The sequence below is a fragment of the Giraffa tippelskirchi genome, chromosome 1 (assembly GCF_054371585.1).
Source record: "Giraffa tippelskirchi isolate mGirTip1 chromosome 1, T2T-mGirTip1v1.2.pri, whole genome shotgun sequence".
Lineage (NCBI taxonomy): Eukaryota > Metazoa > Chordata > Mammalia > Artiodactyla > Giraffidae > Giraffa > Giraffa tippelskirchi.
Window position 1 is genome coordinate 20,979,351 of NC_137275.1, and position 27,205 is coordinate 21,006,555.

General features: G+C 36.8%; 1 protein-coding gene across 5 annotated transcripts in view; it reads right to left on the reverse strand.

The window, feature by feature from the left end:
* CFAP299 (cilia and flagella associated protein 299) overlaps window positions 1-27,205 on the reverse strand; it is a 638,853-nt gene that overhangs the window by 384,610 nt on the left and 227,038 nt on the right. For 3 of the 5 annotated variants that reach the window (XM_081583840.1, XM_081583813.1, XM_081583831.1), the window contains exon 3: window positions 6,809-6,899. In XM_081583840.1, coding sequence (XP_081439966.1) covers window positions 6,809-6,899 — 91 coding nt within the window. The remainder of the gene's footprint in view (window positions 1-6,808; window positions 6,900-27,205) is intronic. The other 2 variants (XM_081583846.1, XM_081583821.1) reach the window with 1 other exon arrangement.

Below are 27,205 nucleotides of genomic sequence, written 5' to 3' on the forward strand. Positions count from 1 at the left end.
TGATATTTCTGGAAATTGCAAAAAATAAAATAAAATACCTTTAATCTCACTCACATTGAAATATTTAATCATTTAATATTTCCACTGATTTTTCTGAGAAAATTCATTTTGCTCTATCTCATATGTTCATGAATCAATCCTAAAGGAAATCAATCCTGAATACTCATTAGAAAGACTGATGCTGAAACTCCAATACTTTGGCCACCTGATGTGAAGAGCCAGCTCATTAGAAAAGACCCTGTTGCTGGGAAAGATTGAGGGCAGGAGGAGAAGGGGACTACAGTGTATGAGATGGTTGGATAGCATCATCAACTCAATGGACATGAGTTTGAGAAGCTCCGGGAGATGGTAAAGGACAGGGAAGCCTGGCATGCTGCAGTTCATGGGGCCGCAAAGGGTCAGACACAGCTGAGCAACTGAACAACAACAACAACATATGTTCACACAATGTGTTCAGCTTTCTGAGAACTTTTTATGTCCACCAGCATCACTATGATTTGCTTCTGATCTGAGTTTCTGGACATCTAGAACCAGACCCATTCAATGTGCTTTTCTAAGCACTTGTAATACTCTTAATAAATGCCTCATTGTGGGGACAGTGTTAAACACTTCATAGATGGAGCAATCAGAAAATTACACCTTCTCAGGAAACAATAAATCTGCTTACAAATGAGAAGAAAATGGCTAGCTATTTTAGTCTTCAAAGAAGTTTTAAATCTGAAATTTATGAGGCATGAGGTAGAAATGTTTTCTTATATGAATAGCTAACATTTAAAATCTAATTAAATACTCTGTTACTAGGAAAAAATACTCATGATACCTGTCATTTGAAGTACTATAAAATTCCTTCAAACATTTTTATACATGAATCACACATAAGACTCAATGTTTTGTCTAAACAAAATGCAGCATCATAGTAATTTAAAATGGAGTATTTTGGAAAAGATGTAAAATAATGGGTGCTTATGCAAACATACCTATATATATATATATATACTTATACATAGTGTTTGTATATGTTTATATATATATACACATTCAGATACTATACATACATAGTATTTTGCAAGCATTATATACAAAATTCAGAGGTAACTATGAAATAATACTAATTCTTGAATTCAACTGAGTTACTTCTGTCTTATCACAAGTTTCTTTTAAAAGGGACTTATCTAAATAATATCTATACATAAAACATCTGAACCACTGAAAGCTTTAAAGGAAGTACATTTTCAAGAAATTTTAGCCTTTGAATAGCAGCTCTATAAACTTTTAATTTTCGTAAAACCCTATTCTCTCCCAGGGTATAGCCCAAGACTACATGCCCAGGTAGCAGCTTTGTGGGGATTGTATAAATGTGTATAATAAGCAAATAACCTTATAACTTACACATTGAAAATATTAGGTGGGGGCTCCTGGGGATGGGGGAGCTGGGAGGAGGCCTGCTTTTCTAAATTCCAGGCTCTATAGCAGTGTCAACTCAAAGCATATAAAAAAAGAAACTAATAAATCACATTTGCAATTAGTTGACCAGAGGGACAAAGAGGACACTCAGAAAAAGATCCAATTACACTAAATAGTATTTGAAACCTGGGATCACCAAACTTAAAAATATACTCAAAAGTTATGCGTGTGGGAAAGTAAATCTCATCTTCTTCTAATTTCCTAGCTACATTTAAAGAAACTACCTGGGAAAATTGCTATGAAATTAGAGCTTCAAACCTTATTAGGCCATGCAGGTCAACTACGTCAGCTCTAAAACTATATCATAATTTTTTTAATATTTATACTTTCAATAAGATGAAACAAAAAGAGTAGCAAATGTGCCCCTGGGATGAAGTTCTCCATGTATTTTGTACCTATGCATTATGCAGAGAAATCTCAATGCTCAGGAAATAGTCATTTCCCTTGGAGAGTTCAGACCTCATAAAATTCACATATAATTTCTGCTGACAGCAAATTAATATAGATTCAAATCTCATGAATATTGTATATTTTATAGGATTACTTTTTTAAAGCATATCCATTTAGTAAATGGCTTTTAAGTAAGCTTATGATCCTGATATCGATAATTAGATCTTTCTAAAACATGTATTCTGTTGTAAATAGTTTGCTCTAAAACCATTTGGAGTCTTCATTATGACAAGACTAGATATAGAAAATTAAGCCTTAAATGCTGCACTTGATATAATGACATGCATTCTGCTGATTAGAATAGTATCACAAATTCAAAGGTCCAAACAAATGACCATATGTTATTTTCAGAGTCAGCAGCAAGTCTAAAAAGGATGCTCATTTCCAAATCAACGACAGCCTACCAAACATTAAATGACTCAAAAAAAGTTAAATTTAGCATTTTTTCTAAGGGGAAAAAAAAAACCTATAATGATGTAATTAAAGGTCATTTAGCAGCAATGTCGGAAAAACAGATAAATTCTCAGAAGAGTTATCTCATTTTCCAAAATCCAAATGCACCAATCTACCTAGTAGATAGACCTATAGATTCCTTTTCCCTCCTGTGAGTGGCCTCTGCCCCTCTCAACGGCAAGCCCTTTCCTTGTGCTCTGAATCCCATTCCTCCAGAAAAGATCCCCTCTGTCCTCTACAGCATCAACACTCCTCTCTCTGTGGGTCATTCCCAATGACATAAACTTGGTTAATAAATACTTTGGCCACCTGATGTGAAGAACTGTCTCATTGGAAAAGACACTGATGATATTGAAGGCAAAAGGACAAGGGGGCAACAGAGGATGAGATGGTTGGATGGCATCACTGACTCAATGGACCTGAGTTTGAGCAACCTCTGGCAGGTGGTAAAGGACAGGGAAGCCTGGCGTGCTGCAATCCATGGGCCGCAAAGAGTCAGGTACAACTTAGTGACTGAACAACAACAATGATCCATCTTAAAGCGTAATAAAACAAATTTCCTGGACTCTTGACCCTGTACCAGTTATCAATCAATATCTAAGTTATACTTCACTGCAAAAATCCTCAAAAAATAGTTGATCTTCCTTATCTTCACCCATACACCTTTTTCTTTACCTACTCCAAGGAGACACTTAACCCCAGTCTTCCACTGAAACCGCCCTTGCCAGCACAATCCATGATATTTACCCACCCAAAAACAATAGCAAACATTTTATCTGTTGAATTGAATTGATTGGATTTTTCACGGATTGAATTCTGTCCCCCTCAAAAGATATGTTGAGATATTAACCCCTAGTACCTGTGAGGATAACCTTATTTGGAAATAGGTTTTTTGTAGACACAATGGAATTAATATTAAGTCATATTCAGGGTAGGGGGTTGCTAATCCCATATGACTGGTGTCTCTATGAGAACAGAAGACCCAAACCCAGGCACCCAAGGAGAAATGTCATGCAATGACAGTAGCAGAGATCGAAGTGATGTATAAAAATCATTGTCAGCAACACCAGAAGCTGAGAAAGGAATAGAACAGATTCTCCCCTAGACCTTTCAGAATGGTTCTGCTGACAGGTGATTTCAGACTTCTGGCCTTCAGGACTGTGAGAGAACAAATTTCTGTTGTTGTAAGCCACTCTGCCGCTGCTGTTGCTGCTAAGGCGCTTCAGTCGCTCAGGTTATGGTAATTTCCTATGGCAGCCCTGGGAAACTGATACATCCTCTTTTGTAGCCTCTCATCAGCAATTGCCATGGTGAGCATTCTCTCCTTGGAGCTTTTTAATTTTTCTTTTCACAGCATGGCTCTCACCTGATTTTTCTCCCACATGCTATTTCTCAGTCTCCTTAGCTACTTCTTTGACACACTTCAGATCTCTGTATGTTGAAGTGTCTTAAAAATCTGTCATAGAACCTCACTCTTTTTACCCATACTCTCTTCCTGGTTAACTTTTGCAAGTTCATGATTTTACACACCATTTAGATGTTGTAAAGAATCTGCCTGCAATGCAAGAGACCTGGGTTAGATCTCTGGGTTGGGAAGACCCACTGGAGAAGGAAATGGCAACCCACTCCAGTATTCTAGCCTGGGAAATCTCATGAACAGAGGAGGCTGGCAGGTCACAGTCCATGGGGTCACAAAGAGTCAGACATGACTGAGTGACTAATACTAGATGTTGATAACTTTCAGATTTATATACTAGCCAAGACTTCTCAATTTCCAAACCAATATATGTAAATGACCAATCCACTTCTCCACTTGGGCATCTAAATAGAACTATTTCATTATTGATTCCTGAAATAAGTTTGCCAGTCACACTAACTGCCACCACCATCCCCACCTGCTCAAATAATAAACCTAGAAGGCATCCTAATTTCCTCTTTCTTTAAGATTTCACATCCAATCCATCACTGAGTTCTGTCTGCTTTGCCTCTAAAACATAGACACAATTCAGTTGAGATGAACTTCCCTCCATCTCAACTACAACCATGCTGTTTTAAGAGTTTCTTCCTTGCTGGTTGATTATAAGAGCTCCCTAACTTATCTTCTTGCTTCTGCTTGACTTCTTCCCCATATTATCCTACTGTGGTATTCACCTACAGCAGTGGTGAAGTCAATCTAAAGTGGAAGCCAGATCAGGTCACTTCTCCACTTAAGATCATCCACCCATCGACTTCTTATCACAGTAATAAAAAAATAAATATAAACATTAAAAAAGAATAAAATAAAAATTCCTATAACCTGTATGGTCCAGCTTCTGACCTTCTCTCTGACCTCATCTGTCTTTAAATTCCCTTCAATAACTGCCTTCCACTCATTTCAGTTTTCTTATCATCTCTTGATTATGCCATGATTGCTGTTATCTCAGGAGATTTTAATATATGTTCCTTCTTAATGGGATATATTGCGCCCTCTCAAGTATTTATCTCTTTGGGATGTCTCACTCTTCACATTCCATGACTATCTTCCTCATTTCATTCCAGTCTCAACAGATGTAACCTCCTTAAAGTGATTTTCCTGTACACAGTAGCTAAAGCAACCAACCAATCTCTATATCTGATATTCTAATTCTGTGCTCTTCATAGCACCCATCCAAAGTTGAAATTAACTGTTCCATTTTTGTTTTGCTCACCTATTCTCGATCTCATGCTCTAAAATAGAAATGCTTTAAAGTCACAGATTCTTCAACGTCCCAGTGTTCCAGAGACTAAAACAGTTCCAGGCTTGAGCAGGTGCATAAGAAGCATGAGACTGGAAAATGGACAGAGTTGGCCAAGAAAATACACAGGTGTTAGTTATCATTTAAGAGGCTGTTATAGTAATATATTTAAGATGTAATGGGGGTTTGAATCTAGATAAATGCCATTTGAGATGGTGAAAAGTGATGTCATTTGACATATTCCGAGGAACTTAGTAGCTCATTCAACATGGGTGAGAGAGAATTAAGAGTTTATTATAACTGACATACTTCTGATTGAGTAAATGAGTGAATGATGATGTTATTCATTGTTAAAGGAAATGCCAATGGGGTAGAAAGGTTAAAAAGGCATTCTCAAGAGGCATTAGACCATTTCAGAACAAAACATGGGCTTTGGGTCTCTAAAGCTGTTTGTGTTTTTTGGAGCTACTGCCTAACCACGAGCCTTTTTTCAACCCTAAGAAACCTAACTTCTTTCCTTACTATGGATGGAATTTGTTCTTGTCAAGTATTTTTTAAAGTGAATGTTACCAAACACAACAGATCCTTTTCCAGACCTTATCCTGCTTAATCACTGATGATCATTTGCTTTTTCTTGAAGGTCCTTACCATGGATTACTATGACACCACATTTTTCTACCTGTCTTCCTCCTTTCTAGCTGCTCTTTCCAAAAAGGGTCAGAAAAATTCCAACTTTTCTGTTGTGATTTATAAAGTCCTCCAAGTCTAGTGTCCACCCATATTGCCAACCTCATCTCTTTTAAATTTCACTCATCCCACTTCCACCAAGAAAGTTTCCATGATTTCAAGACCAGGATCATTCTATACAATTATCTAGCCAAAGAGTGATATTTTTTCTTTCTGAAGTACATTGAGGATTTTATCTGCATGTGACTTCTTCAAGCGACATGATAGAAAAATACAATTTTTTTAATTGAGAAAACTTTGGTAAAAGTAGGCACTCATAACATATTTTTCTGTTGCTCTAAAATTGGCATCCTGCTACTTCTGATTCTTTTCCTGTAATTCACTCATTACAGTTTCAGCATGAATATCTGTCTATTTTTACATACAGAAGACTGTTATCACCAGTATTATATTAGCAAAGCATGAAAGTAAATATTCCAAATAATATTAGCAATTTTAAATATCTGATTTTGCACAAGTTTTAATAAAGCAAAAGCATATCCTCCTCGGATGCTATCATCTCCGTTCATTGTGTGGTTTCTATCACACCTCCCAACGTAGGACTATAGAGAAGACTCTATCGTCTAGAGACAGCATAAAATCAGGTACGCAGTGGGAAAACCTTCAAGATGAGTGTCTAAAATGACTTGGAAAAGTGTACTAAGAGATGGGGCTGAAAAGAAGCAAGGAAGTTTCAACATAACAGTAGCACAAAGTTGGAGATGACAACCAGTCTGCCACATATAGGCATTTTCTCCACAACAAATATGCAGAATGATACTAATATTTTTCACCATGTAGCTACTTCTACAGATACAAACTGACATAATTTTTCCACATATATTCCTATAATATATTCCAATAATAAAGAGCTCTATTATATCCCTCATGAATTACCTTTCAGAGACAGTATTTAAAATTATATTATTAACTCACTAGATATTATATACTAATGTGCCTTTAAGGTATACGTTTTTAATCTCTGAATGAAATGTACTCACGCTCACTTTTCCACTGCGATTGTCTTCTTCTCTCACTGCCAGAGCCTTCAGAAAATTATCGTGTAGGTCTTTACCAGCACTTGTTAGTGTCCTAAAAAAAAAAGCAGATCTTCAGTTATAATACATTAGCTAAACAAATATATTGAAAATATTCTGGGTACAAAAAAGCAACATTCTATATTTCAAGTGACAATTCCTTCAACACAAAAACTACATATAAACAGTATACACAATACACAATCATTATAAATCATACATAATTATAATAAACTATCAGATTCTTAAATTTAATTTCCTACAGGTATAGAGTCTTTATTTTAAAATAATTGGAATCAAGATTATAAATAATATCAATACTCATGTCAGATATAGTTAATTGCACTTACATGTCCATTTTATTCTTTTTATCAAGTCATGGAATTTCAAGCTATGTATTCTTCTCACTACCCACAATCATTTAAAATGGACTGTAATTTAAGTACAATTTATTTAATATAATAGAAGTAAAATATTAGCCACTTAGCCCAATTCAGTTACTGGAATAGAACACTATTTTAGCTCTATGAGTGGAGATAATCAAGGCAAGACAGGAAACTACGTTATCTTTGTCAGATAAAAGAAAGCATTAAGAATTCAACAGAGAAATTACTTTCTCTGGAAATAAATTTTAAAGGAAATTTATCACAATGATCTTGATCAAGCAACACTGAACCACAAAATAAAGAGTGAGTTCAAAAGCGATTACAAAATAATAACCCTTTCTTTATTTGGCAGTATTCTATATATTCAACAACCATTTCTACTGTGTGTCTATTATGAACCAGGAACTATACTAAGGACAAATGAATGAGATATGATTCCTGCTCTCAAGTTGCCTGTGGTCTCATAGAAGTCAGTAGATACAGAAACATTATAATATCATACTGTGTGATAAGTATAATAATAGAGATAAGAATGGATTTTGAGTTCATAAAAGAAATATCCTAGGTATTCGAAGAAAAGTCACTTAGTCTTAAGCTTTAAAGCTATCACTGAACTAAACATTAAAAGATGAGACAGCATTAGCCAGTTTGAGGGTGGGGGTAGTGGAAGAGGGAAAGAGTTATGAGTAATTACAAAGGAATTCAAGAATAGAGATGAAAGTCTGCCAGGTACCCTTGAAAGTAGAAGTTAGTCGCTTAGTTATGTCTGACTCTTTGTGATCCTATGGACCGCAGCCTGCCAGGCTTCTCTGTCTGCAGAATTCTCCAGGCAAGAGTACTGGAGTGGGTTGCCATTTCCTTCTCCACGGGATCTTCCCAACCCAGGGATCGAACCCAGATCTCTCACACTGCAGGTAGACTCTTTACTGTCTGAACCACCAGGGAAGCGTTGGGTAATCATTAAAAAATTAATTGGGAATCAATAGCCTTGGATAATTATAAAAAAAATCAGAGAGTAAGTGCAGGGAGTGAGGGAGAAACCATGTAAAATTAACAAAAGCTAATATTTTTATAGACATACTGTTGTAAATACTTAGTAAAGGTCACTCAGCTAATTAGAGCAGATCTATTTTCAAACCTAGGCAGTGTGGTTCTAAAACTCATTCTTATAACCAACAGGCCATGCTGCCTTTCCAGGAAGCCCTTATATGCTACATTAAGGAGCCTGAACCTTGTCTTCTAGGAGATGTTGAACCACAAGGGTCATATGCAAGGAAATAAGATGGTCAGTGTTGTGTTTTAGTTGTCGCATCCAGTCGTTGTGATAAAATAACCTGGAGGAGAAGCACACTGGAAATATTAATTAGGGAGCTTTGGTAAGAGATAATGAAGACATGACTTAAAGCAGTGATGGTAAGAATAAGAAGAGGTAGATCTGGGAAATACTTAATAGGGAAATCAGTTAAGTTCAGTCGCTCAGTCGTGTCCAACTATTTGCGACCCCATGAATCGCAGCACGCCAGGCCTCCCTGTCCATCACCAACTCCCAGAGTTTACCCAAGTCATGTCCATCAAGTCGGTGATGCCATCCAGCCATCTCATCCTCTGTCATCCCCTTCTCCTCCTGCCCCCAATCCTTCCCAGTATCAGGGTCTTTTCCAATGAATCAACTCTTCGCATGAGGTGGCCAAAGTATTGGTGTTTCAGCTTCAACATTAGCTCTTCCAATGAACACCCAGGATTGATCTCCTTTAGGATGGACTGGTTGGATCTCCTTGCAGTCCAAGAGTCTTCTCCAACACCACAGTTCAAAAGCATCAATTCTTTGGTGCTAAGTTTTCTTCACAGTCCAACTCTCACATCCATACATGACCACTGGAAAAACCATAGCCTACACTAAACGGACCTTTGTTGGCAAAGTAATGTCTCTGCTTTTTAATATGCTATCTAGGTTGGTCATAACTTTCCTTCCAAGGAGTAAGCGTCTTTTAATTTCATGGCTGCAGTCACCATCTGCAATGATTTTGGAGCCCCAAAAAATAAAGTCAGCCACTGTTTCCCCATCTATTTGCCATGAAATGATCAGACCAGATTCCATGATCTTAGTTTTCTGAATGTTGAGCTTTAAGTCAACTTTTTCACTCTCCTCTTCACTTTCATCAAGAGACTTTTTAGTTCCTCTTCACTTTCTGCCATAAGGGTGGTGTCATCTGCATATCTGAGGTTATTGATATTTCTCCTGGCAATCTTGATTCCAGCTTGTGCTTCTTCCAGCCCAGCATTTCTCATGATGTACTCTGCATATAAGCTAAATAAGCAGGGTGACAATATACAGCCTTAACGTACTCCTTTTCCTATTTGGTACCAGTCTGTTGTTCCATGTCCAGTTCTAACTGTTGCTTCCTGACCTGCATACAGGTTTCCCAAGAGACAGATCAGATGGTCTGGTATCCCCATCTCTTTCAGAATTTTCCACAGTTTATTGTGATCCACACCGTCAAAGGCTTTGGCCTAGTCAATAAATAGGTAAATAGACCTGGTGAAATAGACCTGATGATTTCGTTTTCTGAAGATTTAAAGAGAGATTATTACCAGGTTTCTTTAAATCAATATGGGCATATACAGTATGTAACCTAACGGTTTTGTTGAAAAATACATGCAACTTATTAAACTAATAAGTTCTTCTTTTCTAGTTTTATATGCCTTGGCTTATAGTATCCATGGACTTCCCAGGTGGTGCTAGTGGTAAAGAACTCACCTGCCCATGCAGGATATGTAAGAGATGTGGGTTCGATCCCTGGATTGGGAAGATCCCCTGCAGGAGAGCATGGCAATCCACTCCAATATTCTTGCCTGGAGAATCTCATTGACAAAGGAGCTTGGTGGGCTACGGTGCATGGGGTCACAAAGAGTCAGACACGACTGAAGTGACTTAGGACGCACACATGCATAATATCAACATCAACTAATAATCCAAACACCTGTGTGTGTGCATGCTCAGTCGCTCAGTTGTGTCTAATGCTTTGCAACCCCATGGACTGTACCCCACTAGCCTTCTCTGTCCATGGAATTTTCCAGGCAAGAATACTGGAGTGGGTTGCCGTTTTCTATTCCAGAGGATCTTTCCAACTCAGTGATCAAATCCATGTCTCCTAATTCTCCTGCATTAGCAGGTAAATTATTTACCACTAGGCCACCAGACATCTAACTATACATAAAAATAACTACTAATTGGTACTAATGGAGAGAATCACATGTTTGAGAAATTTCTCAATTTGTTGTTCTATTTAAAAGTAAGTCTTCCATATTCTAATACATCTATGTACTTCTAACATTAAATCTCCAAAATATCAAATTTATTTTGTCAGAAGCTTGCCCAGAGAGAAGCATTGTTTCTCCATTGCTCACAAAATAATCTCTTCACTTCATCACTTTCTACCTAATTTCCTACTTATGATAGGAAATATTTAAAACTAGAATGAGTTAGAAATTATCTGTGAAGTCTGAACAGAGAATTAGTTCTACAAGTGTTTCAGTCAGGACTGGTTAGGTTATACTGTAGTAACAAATACCCCAAATCTCTGTGGTTTAAAATTATGATTGTTTCTCAAAAAGCTGTGCATCCATATCAGGTTGATTGTGGCTCTTCACCTTGGAGGAATGTACTGGGAGGATCGTGAAAATAACCTCTGTTTGAAACATCTTTGTTACTGTGCAGAGGGAACACCATCACTTGCTGGTTCTTAGAACATCTGCTTGTAAGAGACTCATGTCACTTCCACTCATATTTTATTGGAGAAAGCAAGTGCCATGCTTGAAATCAACAGGATAGAAAAGAATAATCCTGCCTAAGGAAAAGTAGTAAATATTTATAAACAGTATCCCATGTACCCATTGCCTTCAACAGCATAACCACAGATGAGTACATAGCTCAGTAAACAAGAGCAATAAAGAACACAATTTCTGAATAAAATTTAAAGGTACAGAAAATGTGTTCATGCAGTTGATTGCATTTTAACCAAATAAAGACCCTTTTGGACAGTATGATCACTAAACTTAACTCCACAGCAGAATATCTTTCCACAGACCCACAGAACATCTAAAAACTATGGTTGAAGAAATGAGATAGACTTTGGTGTGTGTTCTTCTGTGATAGCTATAGACACTTGTTGGTTTTGCCTTCCTGACCACCCTTCGCATTTTTTGAAAACAGAACCCTAGTTTTTATTTGGAGGGCTTCCCAGGTGGCACTAGTGGTAAAAGAATCCGTCTGCCAATGTTGGAGATGTAAGACACGGGGGTTTGATCCCTGGATCGAGAAGATCCCCTGGAGAAGGGAGTGGCACTCTACTCAGTATTCTTGCCTGGAAAATTCCATGAGCAGAGAAGCCTGGCAGGCTACTGTCCATGGGGACACAAAGAGTCAAGACACGACTGAGCAACTGAGCACACATACACATTTTATTTGGAAAATGATCCCTCTCACACTCTTTGCTCTGGTAACACAGTCAATGGTACCCACTCACTCACAACTCTTACCTCCCAAAGCTCAGCTGATGAACATGCCTCAAACTTACCCAATGTCACATCACCTCATGGAAATGCATATAGTAAAGGGAGAGATCCAAGGTTGCAAAGAAACCGGAGTTGTATTAAGCTGAATTAAGCTGTCCTTAATTCCTACTAGATTGCCTCATCATTCAACTTTTTCCTCGAATCTACGATAATCAGTGTCCCTCCAGTAAACCTCTTTTTGATTTAGTTCATTGGAATTGGTTTCTATTGTTCACAGCCAAAACCTACAATTGATACGATGGTTATCCAGTTAAGATACTGCAGAGCAACAAATACTGTTTGATTCCACTTATACGAGATATCTAGAATAGTCAAGTTAATAGACTCAGAAAGTGCAATAGTAGATGACAGGGGTCAAGGGGTCAGAAGGGAGGGAGGGGGAATGGGGAGTTAGTGTTTAATGGGGACAAATTTTCAGTTTAGCAAGGTGAAAAATTTGGGAAATGGTGAGTGGTGAGAGCTGCACAGCAATGGGAATGTGCATAGTGTCACTGAACTGTACAGTTAAATATAGTCAAAATAGTATGTTTCGTATTATGGGAATTTTACCACAATAAAAAAAAAAATTTTTTAAGTTACTGCAGGGGGCAGTCCAAAGATGGTGGAGGAATAGGACAGGGAGACCACTTTCTCCCCCACAAATTCATCAAGAGATCATTTGAATGCTGAGCAACTTCCACAAAACAACTTCTGAACACGGGCGGAGGACACTAGGCACCCAGAAAGGCAGCCCATTCTCTTCAAAGAGAGGTAGGACAAAATATAAAAGACAAAAAGAGAGACAAAAGAGTTAGGGACAGAGACCTGTCCTGGGGAGGGTGTCGTGAAGGAGGAGAAGTTTCCAAACAGCAGGAAACCCTCTCACAGGCAGGTCTGTGGGGAGTTTTGGAATCTCAGAGGGCAACATAATAGGGAGAAAAAAAACAATACTGCAGCAGTCCTAAAGATTTCCGTATAGTAAGTCTACTCCCCACTTTTCCCATCCCAAAACACACCTTATTTTGTTGTAAATCCTTAGAACATTACAGATAAAGTCCAATCGGATTACCAATCTCAACCCTAAACATCCAAAGTAACCATCATTATCATTTTGCACACAGCCTTCAGTTATTTTCAGTTGTTTATGTACATACTCATGTACCCATAAAAGTGTATATAGTATCAATATCATTTTGTGAGTTGTTCATTTTATTACATATTTTGCAACTTATTGTTTTACTGCATTGTTGTTATTGTTCCTAGGAATAGATGCTTATGCGAGTGTCAAGGAAGATCAAATTTATTCCCAGGTTTATCAGACATGAAAAACCTCTGTAATATAAGACTAAATAAAAAGAGTTCATAATTGGTTTCAGTCACTGTCACTTTGGGGTTTTCAATTATTTTTAACTAAGTGTTAGTGTCTCAGTCATGTCCAATTCTTTGTGACCCCATGGACTATAGCCCTCCAGGCTCTTTTGTCCATGGAGTTCTCCAGGCAAGAATACTGGGGTGGGTAGCCATTTCCTTCTCCAGGTGAGCTTCCTGACACAAGTCTCCTGCATTTCAAGCAGATTCTTTACCATCTGAGCCACCAGGGAACCCCTATTTCTAACTAAACTTAATCTAAACCGATGCTTTCACCATATGAAATGCTCACCCTTCTAACAAAGATGTTGTTGTGGGATTGGCTTGATGATCAAATTAGACTTTAACCTAATCTGTAATATACTGAAGATATCCCAGGAGACTGCACAACTTATCTAATTAAAGTGAATTGCTTTTTAAATAGTCAAAATGTTAAGTATTTTAAATGGAAACATGAGATAATAGAAATTAAACTGAAATGTAAGACAGGACATTAGTCTTTAATTCTTAGTCACTTACCAACTGATTAGTCCAAGTCACCAAGTTTTTCTGAACTTGGGTTTCATGATGAGTTGAATAATCTCTAAGTAGCCTAGCAGCTGTGTGTGTTAGTTGCTCAGTTGTGTCCAACTCTTTGCAACCCCATGGACTGTAGCCCATGAGATTCCTCTGTCCATGAGATTCTCCAGGCAAGAATACTAGACAGGGTAGCCATTCCCTTCTCCAGGGGCTCTTCCTGACCCAAGGATCAAACCCCGGTCTCCTACATTGCAGGCATTCTTTACCGTCTGAGCCCCCAGGGAAGCCCTAAACTTTTAATTTAAAATGATCATACTCCATCATCAAGCACCAAACATCATTTATTTATAATCAGTTTAAGAAATGTGACTGCCACACTGACAACATATTAAGAGAATATTGTTCCCTTTTAATATTATTCAAGTCACATACACAGACTTACATCATTTCTTATAACCTCTATGAGGAAGATAATAGTATTTTTGTTATATAAACTAGGAACAGAGAGGATACAGTCTAAAAGCCCTAAGCTATTTGCAGCAGGGTAAAAAAAGTTATATAAATAATCAATTATTATAACATGCTACATCTGAGAACCTGACACTTCTCAGCAAGAAGAAATACTAGGAAAGAAAAGTAATACAGAGTGTGTGGTAAGGAATTCTTCAATCTTTAACATGATTTACTCTTACTTAACTAGATTTATTTAACAGTCAGTGACCTGAGAAACCTTGCTTAAATAAATATTACAAAAGGAGTCACTTCCTTAAGAAGTGAAGTATTTCTGTTACAAAATCTGGGGGTTATAAGTTTTAAAAAGGCAAATACTCCATCTATGTTGTTTACACTCCACCACACTTTCAAAATGGGGTAGAAGTCATATGTATGAGTTAATTTTTACCAACCTTATTTAATCGTTAGCTAAATGTATTTATATAATTCTACATGAATGACTCTAAATATATTCTTAATCCTCAAAAATTAAGCTACTGGTTTTATGATTTAATTATGTTGTTTAAATAACCCACACTCATATTTCATATTTCTAGAATTTACATTCAACTCATTAGTACTTATTTGAAAATGTGTTTTAATTTAACCTCTCTGTACCTCAGTTTGTTTAAAAGGATGTTTTTGTATATTCGGTTTGGAAACATTAAGTGGAGAGCAAAGTAAAAAATAGTAAATGGGTAAAATATTTATTATAAAAACTCTATAATATTATCTTCTTAAGACACAAGCACACTAATTTATGAAAGAGTAGTTTTTCATGAGTAGCTTTATTTCCCATGATAAGTTTACTGAGAAAACAATTTGTAAGTCTGTATATTTGTACAATCGCAAATAATAGAACTTTGATTGATTTTTTAAAGGCCAAAATAGAAAAAAAGTTGTTTGCGAACTTGATAAAAAATATATAATTTCAATTAAAATAATGTGTGAATTTTTAGATAATTCATTTGAGTGTTTCAATATGAAATGTTTTTATAGTACTTTAACGTAGTCTTTTACTTTGTCAGGGAGAGATGATTTTATACTTTTCCACAACATGATACATTTTGCTTTTGTCCTTTACATAAATTACAAGAAGAAAAATCTTACTTTTCCTCAAATAAAGTGTTTTATAACTATCTTTTAATTGGTAAACGCTTACTTTCCTTTCCTCAATGTATCACTGTATATTTGCAGGGGATCTTCCCAACCCAGGGGTTGAACCCACATCTCCTGCATTACAGGCAGATTCTTTACCATCTGAGCCACCAGGGAAGCCCAACAGTCAGCTCAGGCTGCCATAACAAAATACTATGGTATTTACCATATCATAGACTGGGTGGCTTCAATAACAGAAATTTATCAAATTCTGTACATCAGAAGTCTGAAGTTGGGGTACCAGCATGTTCTGTGTCTGGGGAGAGCTTCCTTTAGCCTGCACCTGGCTGCCTTCTCATTGGGTCCCCCCACAGCAGAGAGAGAACAAGAGCAAATTCTCTGGTGTCTCTTCTTATGTGAACACTAAACCAATCACGAATGTTCCACCATCAGAATCTCCTCTAAACCTAATTATCTCTCAAAGGTCAGTCCCCAAATACCACCCCACTGGGGGTTAGGGTTTCAACATATGAATTTGGTAGGGTCGGAGTGAGGTGGATGGGGGTACACAATTCTATTTATAGCATGTTTTTTTCTCTCTTCAGAATTCATTTCCCACCTTTTTTCTTTCAATATTCTGTCTTGCTTGCCTTATCACTTCTTTGGTACAACTTGGAGCTATCTCAGATTTTCTTTTATCCTATGGAGAATGTTAGCAAGTTTTACCTCTTGAGATACGCTAGATTAAGTTAAGGCAGACAGTTACTTGTTCCTCTCCAGCTATCTTTAGCAAGGTGCAAGCAATTTCAAGTCAGGTAACCACAAAAAAAAAAAAAAAAAAAGCCCAAATGACAGACCATACAGACCATAGGAATTTGCCTCAAATAGCCTAGAGAAAAACTTCCTGTTTCTTATCTTGAATGTGAATTTAAACAATAATATACTCATTATAGGATTATTGTAACCTTTATACGTGTGAAATATAACTAACGAACATAAAAAAAGCATAAAACTTAAATATAGAGTTAATCAATTATTTCAAAGTCAACCCCTGTAACTTATCACCGAGTCAAGAAACAGACCAATGACAACACTCTAGAACTCTGATTATTCCTTCCTGCTCACAACTTCATCTCCCATCACCACCATCACCAAAGGTAACCACTTCTCACTCTTATGCAATCTGCTCCCTTGCTTTTGGCTTATCTGTCTTCAACTTTCATGATCACCATCTCCTTTTATCACTTAAGTATCACTGTACCCCCTAAACAATACAGTTTAATTTGCCTGTTTTTGAAGTTTCTACAAATGGGATCATGAAGTATGTGTTTTTCAAATTTTGTTTCTTTTCATTAATATGTTTGCATGTTCCACACATCTTGATGCATGTGGTTGACTCTCATTTTCACTGAATTCTTTTATATTAATATACAACTGTTTATTTATCATTTTTATTAACATAGACCTCAAAGTTGTTTCTCATTTGGGTCTATTATAAACATGCTGCTAGAATTTCCTGTACATATGTCCTGAGCAGAAATTTCTCTAAGAAATGTAGCTAGCAGTGGAATACTTGTGTTGTAGAATATTTGTAACTTTAACTTTACAAAACAATGCCAACTTCTTTCCAAAACAGTTGAACCAACTGACACTACTAATTACCAGAAAATGAGGGTTCTTTCTGATCCACGTGAACATGAGAGTTTCTTTTGATCCACATCACTCCCAAAATGTTGTATTTTAGGAGTTTTTAGTATCAAGCAATTTGGTGTGTTTGTCCTAATGTCTTGTCATGCCTTTAATTTGCTTTCCCCTGATTACTTTTATGTTTTGTATGTACATACTTTTATGTCTGATCTACATGTCCTCTGAATAACAGAACGAATACCAGAAAATGGATAGAAGGGGAGAAAAAGCAACCAGTGAACAATTTCAAGTCCTTTCCTTTGAATATAAATTCAATAGGAGAATCTACCTTTAATACCAAGGGATAATTTTCTGAAGATTCAAAAGGAAAAAACAGTGGAGCTAAATCCAATGTGTGGTTTTTGAGTCTCCTGTATTTTCTTATAAGCTATTCTTGGTGGCTTTTCTTTCTTTCTTTTCTTAAAATGTAATTGAAACAATGCTCCTTAGGAGTCAGGTCAGTCAGGATTACATTTAGAGAGATTTATGAATGCAGAACTTTTACACTACCTACTATGATTTCCATAGAATTTCCAGGAGGTCATCAATTTATATTCTAATAACTTTCAGAAAAGGAGTAGAATACTTGAGGAATGAGGTTCATTTATTGGTAAGAAGGAATGAGAATCAAATTTCCGTTAAGAAGATGAATGGCACCACCTTCCCACCCTTTTCTGTGTGAAAGAGTTTTTAAGTCACCAAACGTACAGTAAAGCTCTCAACATCACTGGGAAAAACTTCAACGGTCAGAAGCACACAGACGAAAGACGAGAAGTGCTAACATGCACCCTGGACAGCTGTTTCTTCTCCTTTTCTATTTTGAGGAAAACCCAAGTGGGAGTCCTGAAATCTGTGGTATCTTACATCAAACTCCACTCCCCCTGGAGGAAAACTTGTGCTTTTCTTTGAGGGGACAAAATGGTTTGGCTTCTGTGTGAGAAAGTGTCAATGGACTCCTCATTTCTTGGTACATTTGGCAAATTTATCGGGTCAGTTCTTAAATATGGTAGGTTAGGATGTACTCACACTTTGAGAGGAAAAAAAAGACAACTTAGAGAGGAAATAAAAGTTCTTAGTTTCTGAATGTGTTTGCTTTTATTCTATAAACATTAAAATATAACTTCGCTTTCACTCTCCTCTGAGAGGCAGCTAAATCTTTTATCTGGTTTGAAATATACTCCCTGATCTCCTGGTTATATTTATACCAGCCAATGAGAAAACAGAAGGCAAGGAAAATAACCCCGTGTTTGATATACTAGCTTCTAAACTCTCAATCTTCAGGCATCCATCTTACTACTTTACATCATAAAAATATATTTACATTTATAATAGAATGCTGAGGTCGGTCATGCACATGAGGCTTTAGAAAGTGGAAGGTCTTGAGGTTCAACATCTTGATGCTATGTATACCTACTCTCTATATGTGTGTCTCTTGTTAATAATGTTTGAAAAATTCTATGTAAGGAGGAAGAGAATCTGATATGATGAAATTCCAGGGGGCAACTACTCACCAGAGAAAAGCAGTCTAAGCAGAAAAGCCACACTGCAGAGGCAGGTAGAGACTGTCATGCATCAAGACAGTGGGTACTTAAAGCAGAAGAGTATACAAATGAGGGAGATACAGTAGAAGAGGAGTATCCATGTGGGACCTCGGGGAGAAAGATACCTAAAGAAGGCTGTTAGGAAAGCTTGCTTCCTGCTGTCCCCTGAATGAACCCGTTTACCCGTTCAATAAAAATTGCACCACTGGGATGTCATTCTGACTTTTAGTGACAAAGAAGAGTTTAGAAAAGATGGGACAGCATTAGAATGGGGAAGGAGGAGAAAGAGACAGAGAGTCAGAGAGAGAAGTATCTTAAACTGCCGTGCTAAGGAAGATTCAGCAAAGCTCTAAGTCCTTGAACCAAAGTTAGCCAATAAAGAGTTATGGCTCCCAGAAATGGATCCACCGTTAATATTCCTGCCACACTCAGTCATTGGGGGAAAGCAGCCTATGGGAGGTGTGGCATTGGGTGCAAATGGACAACAGGTTTCAAAGAGCATCTGACGGGGCCCTCAGTGAATTACACACCTTATACAAGGTGCATTCTTCTTACAATCAGTCTCCTTCCATCCAGAAGCAAAAGTCCTGAAGTTCAAAAATTTTTATTGTTGTTTAGTCACTAAGTTGTATCCAACTCTTTGTGACCTCATGGACTGTAGCCTGTCAGGTTCCTCTGTCCATGGGATTTCCCAGGCAAGAATACTGGAGTGGGTTGTCATTTTCTTTTCCAGGGGATCTTCCCAATCCAGGGATTGAACCTGTGTCTCCTATATTGGCAGGTGGGTTCTTTACCATTGAGCCACCAGGGAAAGCGCTAATAACTCATTTGCTTTATCATAAATAGAGTCTCAAAAAAAAATTGCCAATATCATCATCAACAATATGTTTTGAAAATATTTTAAGATGCAAATGCAAATCTTTTTTTTTTTCCCCTTTAGGTTATATCCCACTAGGGATGCATGACCAGATAACTGTGTTTTAAAGTCACCACACTTGGGGACTTCCTTGGCGGTCCGGTGGCTAAGACTCCACGCTTCTACTGCAGAGGGCATGAGTTGGATCCCTGGTTAAAGAATTAGCAGCCTGCATGATACACAGCATGACTAAGAAATTTAAAAATTAAAAAAAAAATAAAGTCACCACACTTGAAAAAGATCCCTTCTTTGTAACTGTGATCCCAGTTACATATATAATTAGGTTCATTTATTAATTTTATTTAAGTTTTTAAGATATTTAAAATTTTGCTTTATAGTTATAGAAAATATTCTTAGAATCCTAAAGTCAAATCTACAATGTAGAGATTTAAAGAAGCCTAGCTTGCATCTTCCTTAGTTTTTTCTATCATGTTCTATTCCTTCTCTTTTATATAGATCCTCAATTTAAACAAAAGGATTGACTTTATATTGCTTTTTTAATTGCTATTTTTCAAAGATAAGCATATCTATCTATTATCTGGCTAGCTTTATATTTATTTTGTAAATAGTAGCATCTTATACCCATTTATCTCAACTTTTCTTTTTCACTTACATTACAGTCAGAAAATTATGACATAGTAGCAAGAGACATTGTCACTCCTTTCTTAGTTGCATAGTACTCTACTATATGGATATATTACAGTACAGTCACTTGGCTACTGATGATCATTTGGGTTGTTCTGTCTTATTTGCTAAGACAAATGCTGCTTTAGTGTATAGCTTTGGGCATAGGTCATTTCATATTTTTGCCAGTATATTTTTAGGATAAATTCCTAGGTGTAGAATTCCTAGTTAAAGAGTGCATGAGTATTTTATTTTTTAAAATATTATCAAACTCTCCTTCAATGGGTTGGGCCATTTGGTAGCCCTTTCTGTCATTTATAAGAATATCATTTACGAGTTTCCGCATACTATCATCAACAAAGTATATTCCAAAGCTTTTAGGTTTTTGCTGATTTCATAGGTGAAAAACTAACTCAGTACATTTTTTGTATTTATCTTATTATTTAAAAAAGTGAACTAGTTTCATACATTTGCATTTCCTCATTTGACAAAGGATCAAAACAGAGGAAGATACAGCTGGTGTAGTAAAGTTATATTTTGACATCTAAATTTTGAATCTCTTCAGCTGTCTCTCCCTATGCTCCAATCAAGATGTGTGGGTTTTCCAAATACACTAACCATAAAGTATCTGTCTAGACCACTGTTTTTTAAAAGACTCATTGGACATTTTTCAAAATGGCAAAATAGCATCTTCCATCCTACATAATCATATGCATTGTGCTCATGCCATCCCTCTCTACAGGAGTAGTCCTTTTTTCTCCACCTCCTTGAACCTGATTATTCTGAACAATGGAATGAATACAGGGAAGCAACACTGTACCAGTTCTAAACTCAGACTGTAATTGAACTGGCACCTTCTCTCCATCTCTCTTGGAACATACCGTCTTAGAAGCCAACTGCTGTGTAAGCCAACTACACTTAAGACATCCATGCTGTGAAAAGCCCAAGTCACATGGAGAAAACCTGAAGCAGGAGCTGCCGGTTGGAGAGAAGGAGAGAGACAGACAGACACTGGTAGACAGAGTACTGAGGCATAAGCATATCAGTGAAGAGGCCATGCTGGAAGAGGACCCTTCAATTCCAGCCGCCGCAGAGTCTATTGAGCAAAGACCAGATTTCCAGACAAGACCTTCCTGAAGTCCTGACTCACAAAACTGTGAGCAAAACAAAGCAGATATTTAAAGCTGTGGTGTGCTTGGCATAGAAAGAGATAATCAGAATACATATTTACTTAGAAGATGAGGAATGAAATTTGTTTCCTGTGGAAAAATCTAAACCTTTATGTTTATGCTCCAAATAAATGATTCTTACATTCAAGGAATGGAAAGCCATATTTTATTTTCATTTATTTTTCATTTCATAAATATGTCTACCATTCATAACTGGCTATTCATTCACACATGCTCTAATAAAGCTACTGGATGTAGTAATAAACTCTTGTTCAAAACGTATTTAAATTTTTGTAAAGTCAGCTTTCATGTTAGCAAAATATTTCCCTTTTTCTATAATTCTTTTTCTCTCTAGAGCTTCCTTTGTAATATTCTAGACCATACAAATACTTAGGAGACATATTAGAAGACTTTAAAGTTTAGATAATAAAATAAACCACTCACTTCCAATAAAAAGCACTATGGCCCATGCTATTCTGGTTGGGACTTTCACCTGGCTGGCTCAGAGTTGGTGGCATAACCATATATATTTTAGGAAAATATTTAACAGGTCAGGGCCAGGGAAAAGATATTTTTGTTTTTTTTATTTCCACTTGTAGGCACTGTCTACTTCGTTGAAAGCAGAGTCTATTTGACCTGACCTCCTTGCTCAGTCATGTCCTACGGACTGTAGCCCACCAGACTCCTTTGTCCATGGGATTTTCCTGGCAAGAATACTGGAGTGGGTTGCTGTTTTCTCCTCCAGGGGATCTTCCTGACCCAGGGATTAAACCCACCTCTCTTGCATTGCAGGAGGATATTTTACCACTCAGCCATCAGGGGAGCCCAGAATTTATTTATATTTCCCCAATTATAAAAGTAATCAATTGTGGTAACCTGTGTTAACCAGTACCATATTCCAATTTAAACAAGCAATACTGTAATATCTTTTATTAACTAAAGTCTCATGTGTGTGTGCTCAGTCACTTCAGTCATGTCCAACTCCTTGTAACCCTACTGACTGTATGTAGCCTGCCAGACTCCTCTGACCATGGGATTTTCCAGGCAAGGATACTAGAGTGGGTTTACACGTCTTACTCCAGGGAATCTTCCCAACTCAGGGATAGAACCCGTGTCTCCTACACCTCCCGCACTGCAGGCAGATTCTTTACCCACTGAGCCACCTGGGGAGCACATCACTTATTTGTTAGGTTGCCCCAATAAGGAAAACAAACAGGAGTCTATTATTTGAACAACTATTTGTATCTAAATACTTCCTTGAAAGGCAAAGAACTGTATTATGTTTTTAAGTAAATTAAATAGTTACAGTTCCTTTATAATAGATTAAAAAAATATTGATATATAACTTAAAAGGCAAATCTTTTATACACAAAAATTCAAGTATTAGTCATGTGAAGAAGTCTTAGGTTCAGTATTAGTGGAATTGTACACATAAATTTCCACGTATAAAACTAAAATCTATTCCAAGGGAAAAAAATTTAACACAAGATATTATTTATAGTACATTTAGCTGATACCTGGACTAAAAATATATATGAATTAGAAATAACAACGTATATGTTGTCAGAATAAACATATTTTATTTATGTATACCCTATCTATCATGTATCTTATTTTTAAATTAAGGATACTTCTAAAATGTGCTATCCTTTACAAGAAATAATTGGATTAGGAAGTCATTTTTTAAAGCATAGATTGTTAGTCATCTTGATATTTCTGGCATGTTGTCAGCTGAAAAATCTACTATAAAAATTTCATTGCTACTTACATAATCTAATGTACAGGAAATGTCTTTGTAAGGATCTTAATATCACATATTTTATTGTTTAATAAAATGAACAAGTAATTGTAAAAACTACACTTAGTATATGATATTTGAAACTCCACAGAGTAAACGATTTAAAAAATATTATTATTGCTCACATACTTCAATTGAACAGTTTCCATGGCTATGGGAGTTTTGGCTTACACTGGGAAGTCGACACCTGACCAAATATTGGCACTAATGTTTCAAACAGTTAACAGAGCTACCAGTGGCAGGTCTCATGTCACTTACCCAGCACTAACTATATATATACATTTATATTTATATATATATATAAGTTTCTTTATCAGCTTTCTGCTAAGTTTGTAAAATGCACCACTTCCAGAAAGGGGAAAAATTATGACTGAGAAGCTCTCCTTATATGGTTATAGCATAGACCAGTATATGGGAAGAGGTAATTTTTGTCCTTCAGATTTCATACGTAGAACGTGTGTCTGTGTGTGTATCTGTGTGTGTGTGTGTGTGTGTGTGTTGAGTGATACTTTTAAAGGTTTAGAAAATGGCCTATGTTACATACATTGCTATACCCTGAATCGTATGGGACATTAAGTTAGGAACTACATTAATTTCAGGATATGAATGGTAGGGATTAAAAGAGGAGGGATCAAGGTCAAACTCTAACTTTATTTTCCAGATGAATAATTAATAATAGTAAATAATAAAACAGACCTATTTAGAAGCCAATTAAGATGATGATAATACCCAAGAAAAAAACCTAAAGACATTTACGCATTAAATTGAGACATGCCTAAGAAAAAGTAAAATTGGTCTATATCAGATCAGCCAAACCTATGCAGATAAAAGTGTACTCAAATGTAGGAAACAAAGAGTTGGATATGGTGACATATGATTCAGATGATTCATCTAAAATATAAAGAGGTACATACACTTAACATCAATCAATAAATATTAATATTGGGTAACTGCTTTTTAGATACAATCGTCACGTCTTATTTATAATTTTATATGCAATACATGTCTAAAGTAATATGTAGCTCAATAAATGATTATTGAACAGACAAAATCTACTTTGAAGGATTAATGTTATAGTGTGTAAAACTTCATTGTTACTGTTTAGTTGCTAAGTCATGTCCAACTTTTTGTGACCCCATGAACTGCAGCATGCCAGGCATCCCTGTCCTTCACTATTTTCCGGAGTTTGATCAAATTCATGTCTATGAATTTGGGACATGAGTTGGGATAAATCCCCAAATTTATCTTATAAATACTCTCAGTAAGCTAAAAGAAAAAAATATCAAAATTCAGAATTTAATATGAACAATTAAATAAGTTTATATGAGAGTTCAGTTACTCTTTTAAGTAGCAAATCACAAAGAACATTCAGGAAAATACTACAAGAATTTCATCAAATACAAGAGTTTTTTGGTCACCCTGCTGACAATCCACACTGTACAATAGTATATTAGAGACACTGAAAAGTCTTATAGTAAACTTTTTAACTTTCCCTAAACTATGTTTCCAAAATTTATTTGACCATAGAATGAGTTTTTGTCATTTCACAGAAAATCTATTAATATATTGTAATAAGTATACACATAAACATACAAAAAATTTTTTTGGAAATGTTGTAAACATTTCAATAGTTTAATCTGGTGGTGTCCTTCCGTCTCACTCTTTCAGTTCAGTTCAGTCGCTCAGTTGTGTCCGACTCTTTGTGACCCCATGGACTGCAGCATGCCAGGCTTCCCTGTCCATCACCAACTCCTGCAGCTTGCTCAAACTCATGTACATCAAGTCAGTGATACCATCCAACCATCTCATCCTCTGTTGTCCCCTTCTCCTCCTGCCTTCAATATCTCCCCCCATCAGGGTCTTTTCCAATGAGTCAGTTCTTCACATCATGTGGCCTAAGAATTGGAATTCCAGCTTCAGCATCAGTCCTTCCAGTGAAAATTCAGGACTGATTTCCTTTAGGATGGACTGGTTGGATCTCCTTGCAGTCCAAGGGACTCTCAATAATCTTCTCCAACACCACAGTTCAAAAGCATCAATGCTTCGGTAGTCAGCTTTCTTTAGAGTCCAACTCTCATATCCATACACGACTACTGGAAAAACCATAGCTTTGACTAGATGGACCTTTATCAGCAAAGCAATGTCTCTGTGTTTTAATATGCTGTCTAGGTTGGTTATAGCTTTTCCTTCAAAGAGCAAGCATCATTTAATTTCATTTCTGCAGTCACATTTACCCCCATGGAAAATGTGAAAGTCACTCAGTCATGTCAATCTCTTTGCAACCCATGGACTGTAGCCTGCCAGGCTCCTCTGTCCATGGAATTCTCCAGGCAAGAATACTGGAGCGAGTTCCCATTCCCTTCTCTAGGGGATCTTCCCCACCCAGGGATCAAACTGAGGTCTCCTGTGTTGCAGGCAGATTCTTTACGATCTGAGTCACGAGGAAGCCCATCACTCTTCACTGTCTTGCTAAGCTTCCATCCATAATATACCTAGAATCCATTCAACTTCCTCTACTTTGCCACTATCCTAAAACTAATACATTATCATCATTTAGTCTAATATCATATTAAAACAGCCTCTTAACTGGCATCTCTCAATTTACCTCCGATTTCCTCACTGAAGCCACAGTACCCTAAAAATATATGTGTCTGCATGTGTATATGTGTATGTGAGTTGCTTGCTTGCTTAAACCCTTCTAATTAATTGTTTCCTATAGAATTTAGAATAAAATATAAAGGTCACAAACCTGTTCTAAAAGCTTTGCAAGAATCTTCTTGCTATTCTCTTCCTCTCACTACTCTGGTTGTGCTGATCAGCGTATAGTTCTCGAAACTTGTGATGCTTTTTCCCACCTGAGATCGCCCCACAACATATTTGCTGAAAATAGCACCCAGAATGTTTTTGTCTAATTCCTGTTCATCTGTAATGTATCAGCTTAAATGTCACGTCCTCAGATGTCACATCCTCCGATCATCCTCCCGATCTCCTTTCTAATTTAGGCAATTACACAGTTTCAATGAAAGATAATTATAGCACTTGAAAATAGAGCAGATTAAAACTAAAGTTATATTACATAAGATAGTGATACCAGGGGGAGAATGAGTTAAGTAAACCATCACATCCTGATCAGAGTTTCAATTCACAAACAGCAGAGAGAAGAGATTGGTAGGGTCACAGTTCCCTTCATGGGGAAAAGACAAAACACACTTCAGTCATATACAAACTGAATTTCTTATAATCTTAGAGTTTCCATGATTAAGTATGTAGCTGGATATATCTAGAGCCTCGTTCTCATGACTTTTTATTATTTTTCTTGTGAATATGCCTTCTAACCTTGATTTCCTTGTCAATCCTTGGCCAGTGGCTCAGTAGTGGCCTCATACTATGATAAACTATTTGGAACTCCAACCACATTACTTAAGGTTTCTCATAAATCCACATAGAATTCTTTTCTTTTTTTGGCACCTGTAACATTTATTTTTGTGTTTAATTGTGAAATGTCTGTTATCCTCACTGGGCTGAATCTGATGAGACCCAGAACCTTGTCTATCTTGCTTAACTCTGCATACCCAACGAGTAGCACAGTGCTTCCATAAATGTCTGTGAACTGAATGAATCAGTTATTTTGATAAAAACTAGAAGAAGAAATGCGATTATATATGCTTCCTTTGGACTGCAAGGAGACCCAACCAGTCCATCCTAAAGGAGATCAGTCCTGGGTGTTCATTGGAAGGACTAATGTTGAAGCTGAAACTCCAATACTTTGGCCACCTGATGCGAAGAGCTGACTCATTTGAAAAGACCCTGATGCTGGGAAAGATTGAGGGCAGGAGGAGAAGGGGACGACAGGGGATGAGATGGTTGAATGGCATCATCAACTCGATGGACATGGGTTTGGGTAGACTCCGGAAGTTGTTGATGGACAGGGAGGCCTGGCATGCTGCAGTCCATAGGGTCGCAAAGAGTCGGACACGACTGAGCAACTGAACTGAACTGATGCTTCCTTTAAAAAGTTACAAGTGAGGTACAATAAGTGCCAAATAAGCCTGTAGAAAAGGCATATAGTACAACATCAAAAATACCCTAAGGTTCTCTTAACTAATACAAAATGTTAAGAATAAAAATACTCATAATATACATATGTAAATGTACATATTTAACACATTTATAACTTTGATTTTACTAACCCAACTGTCTCTTTGAAGAA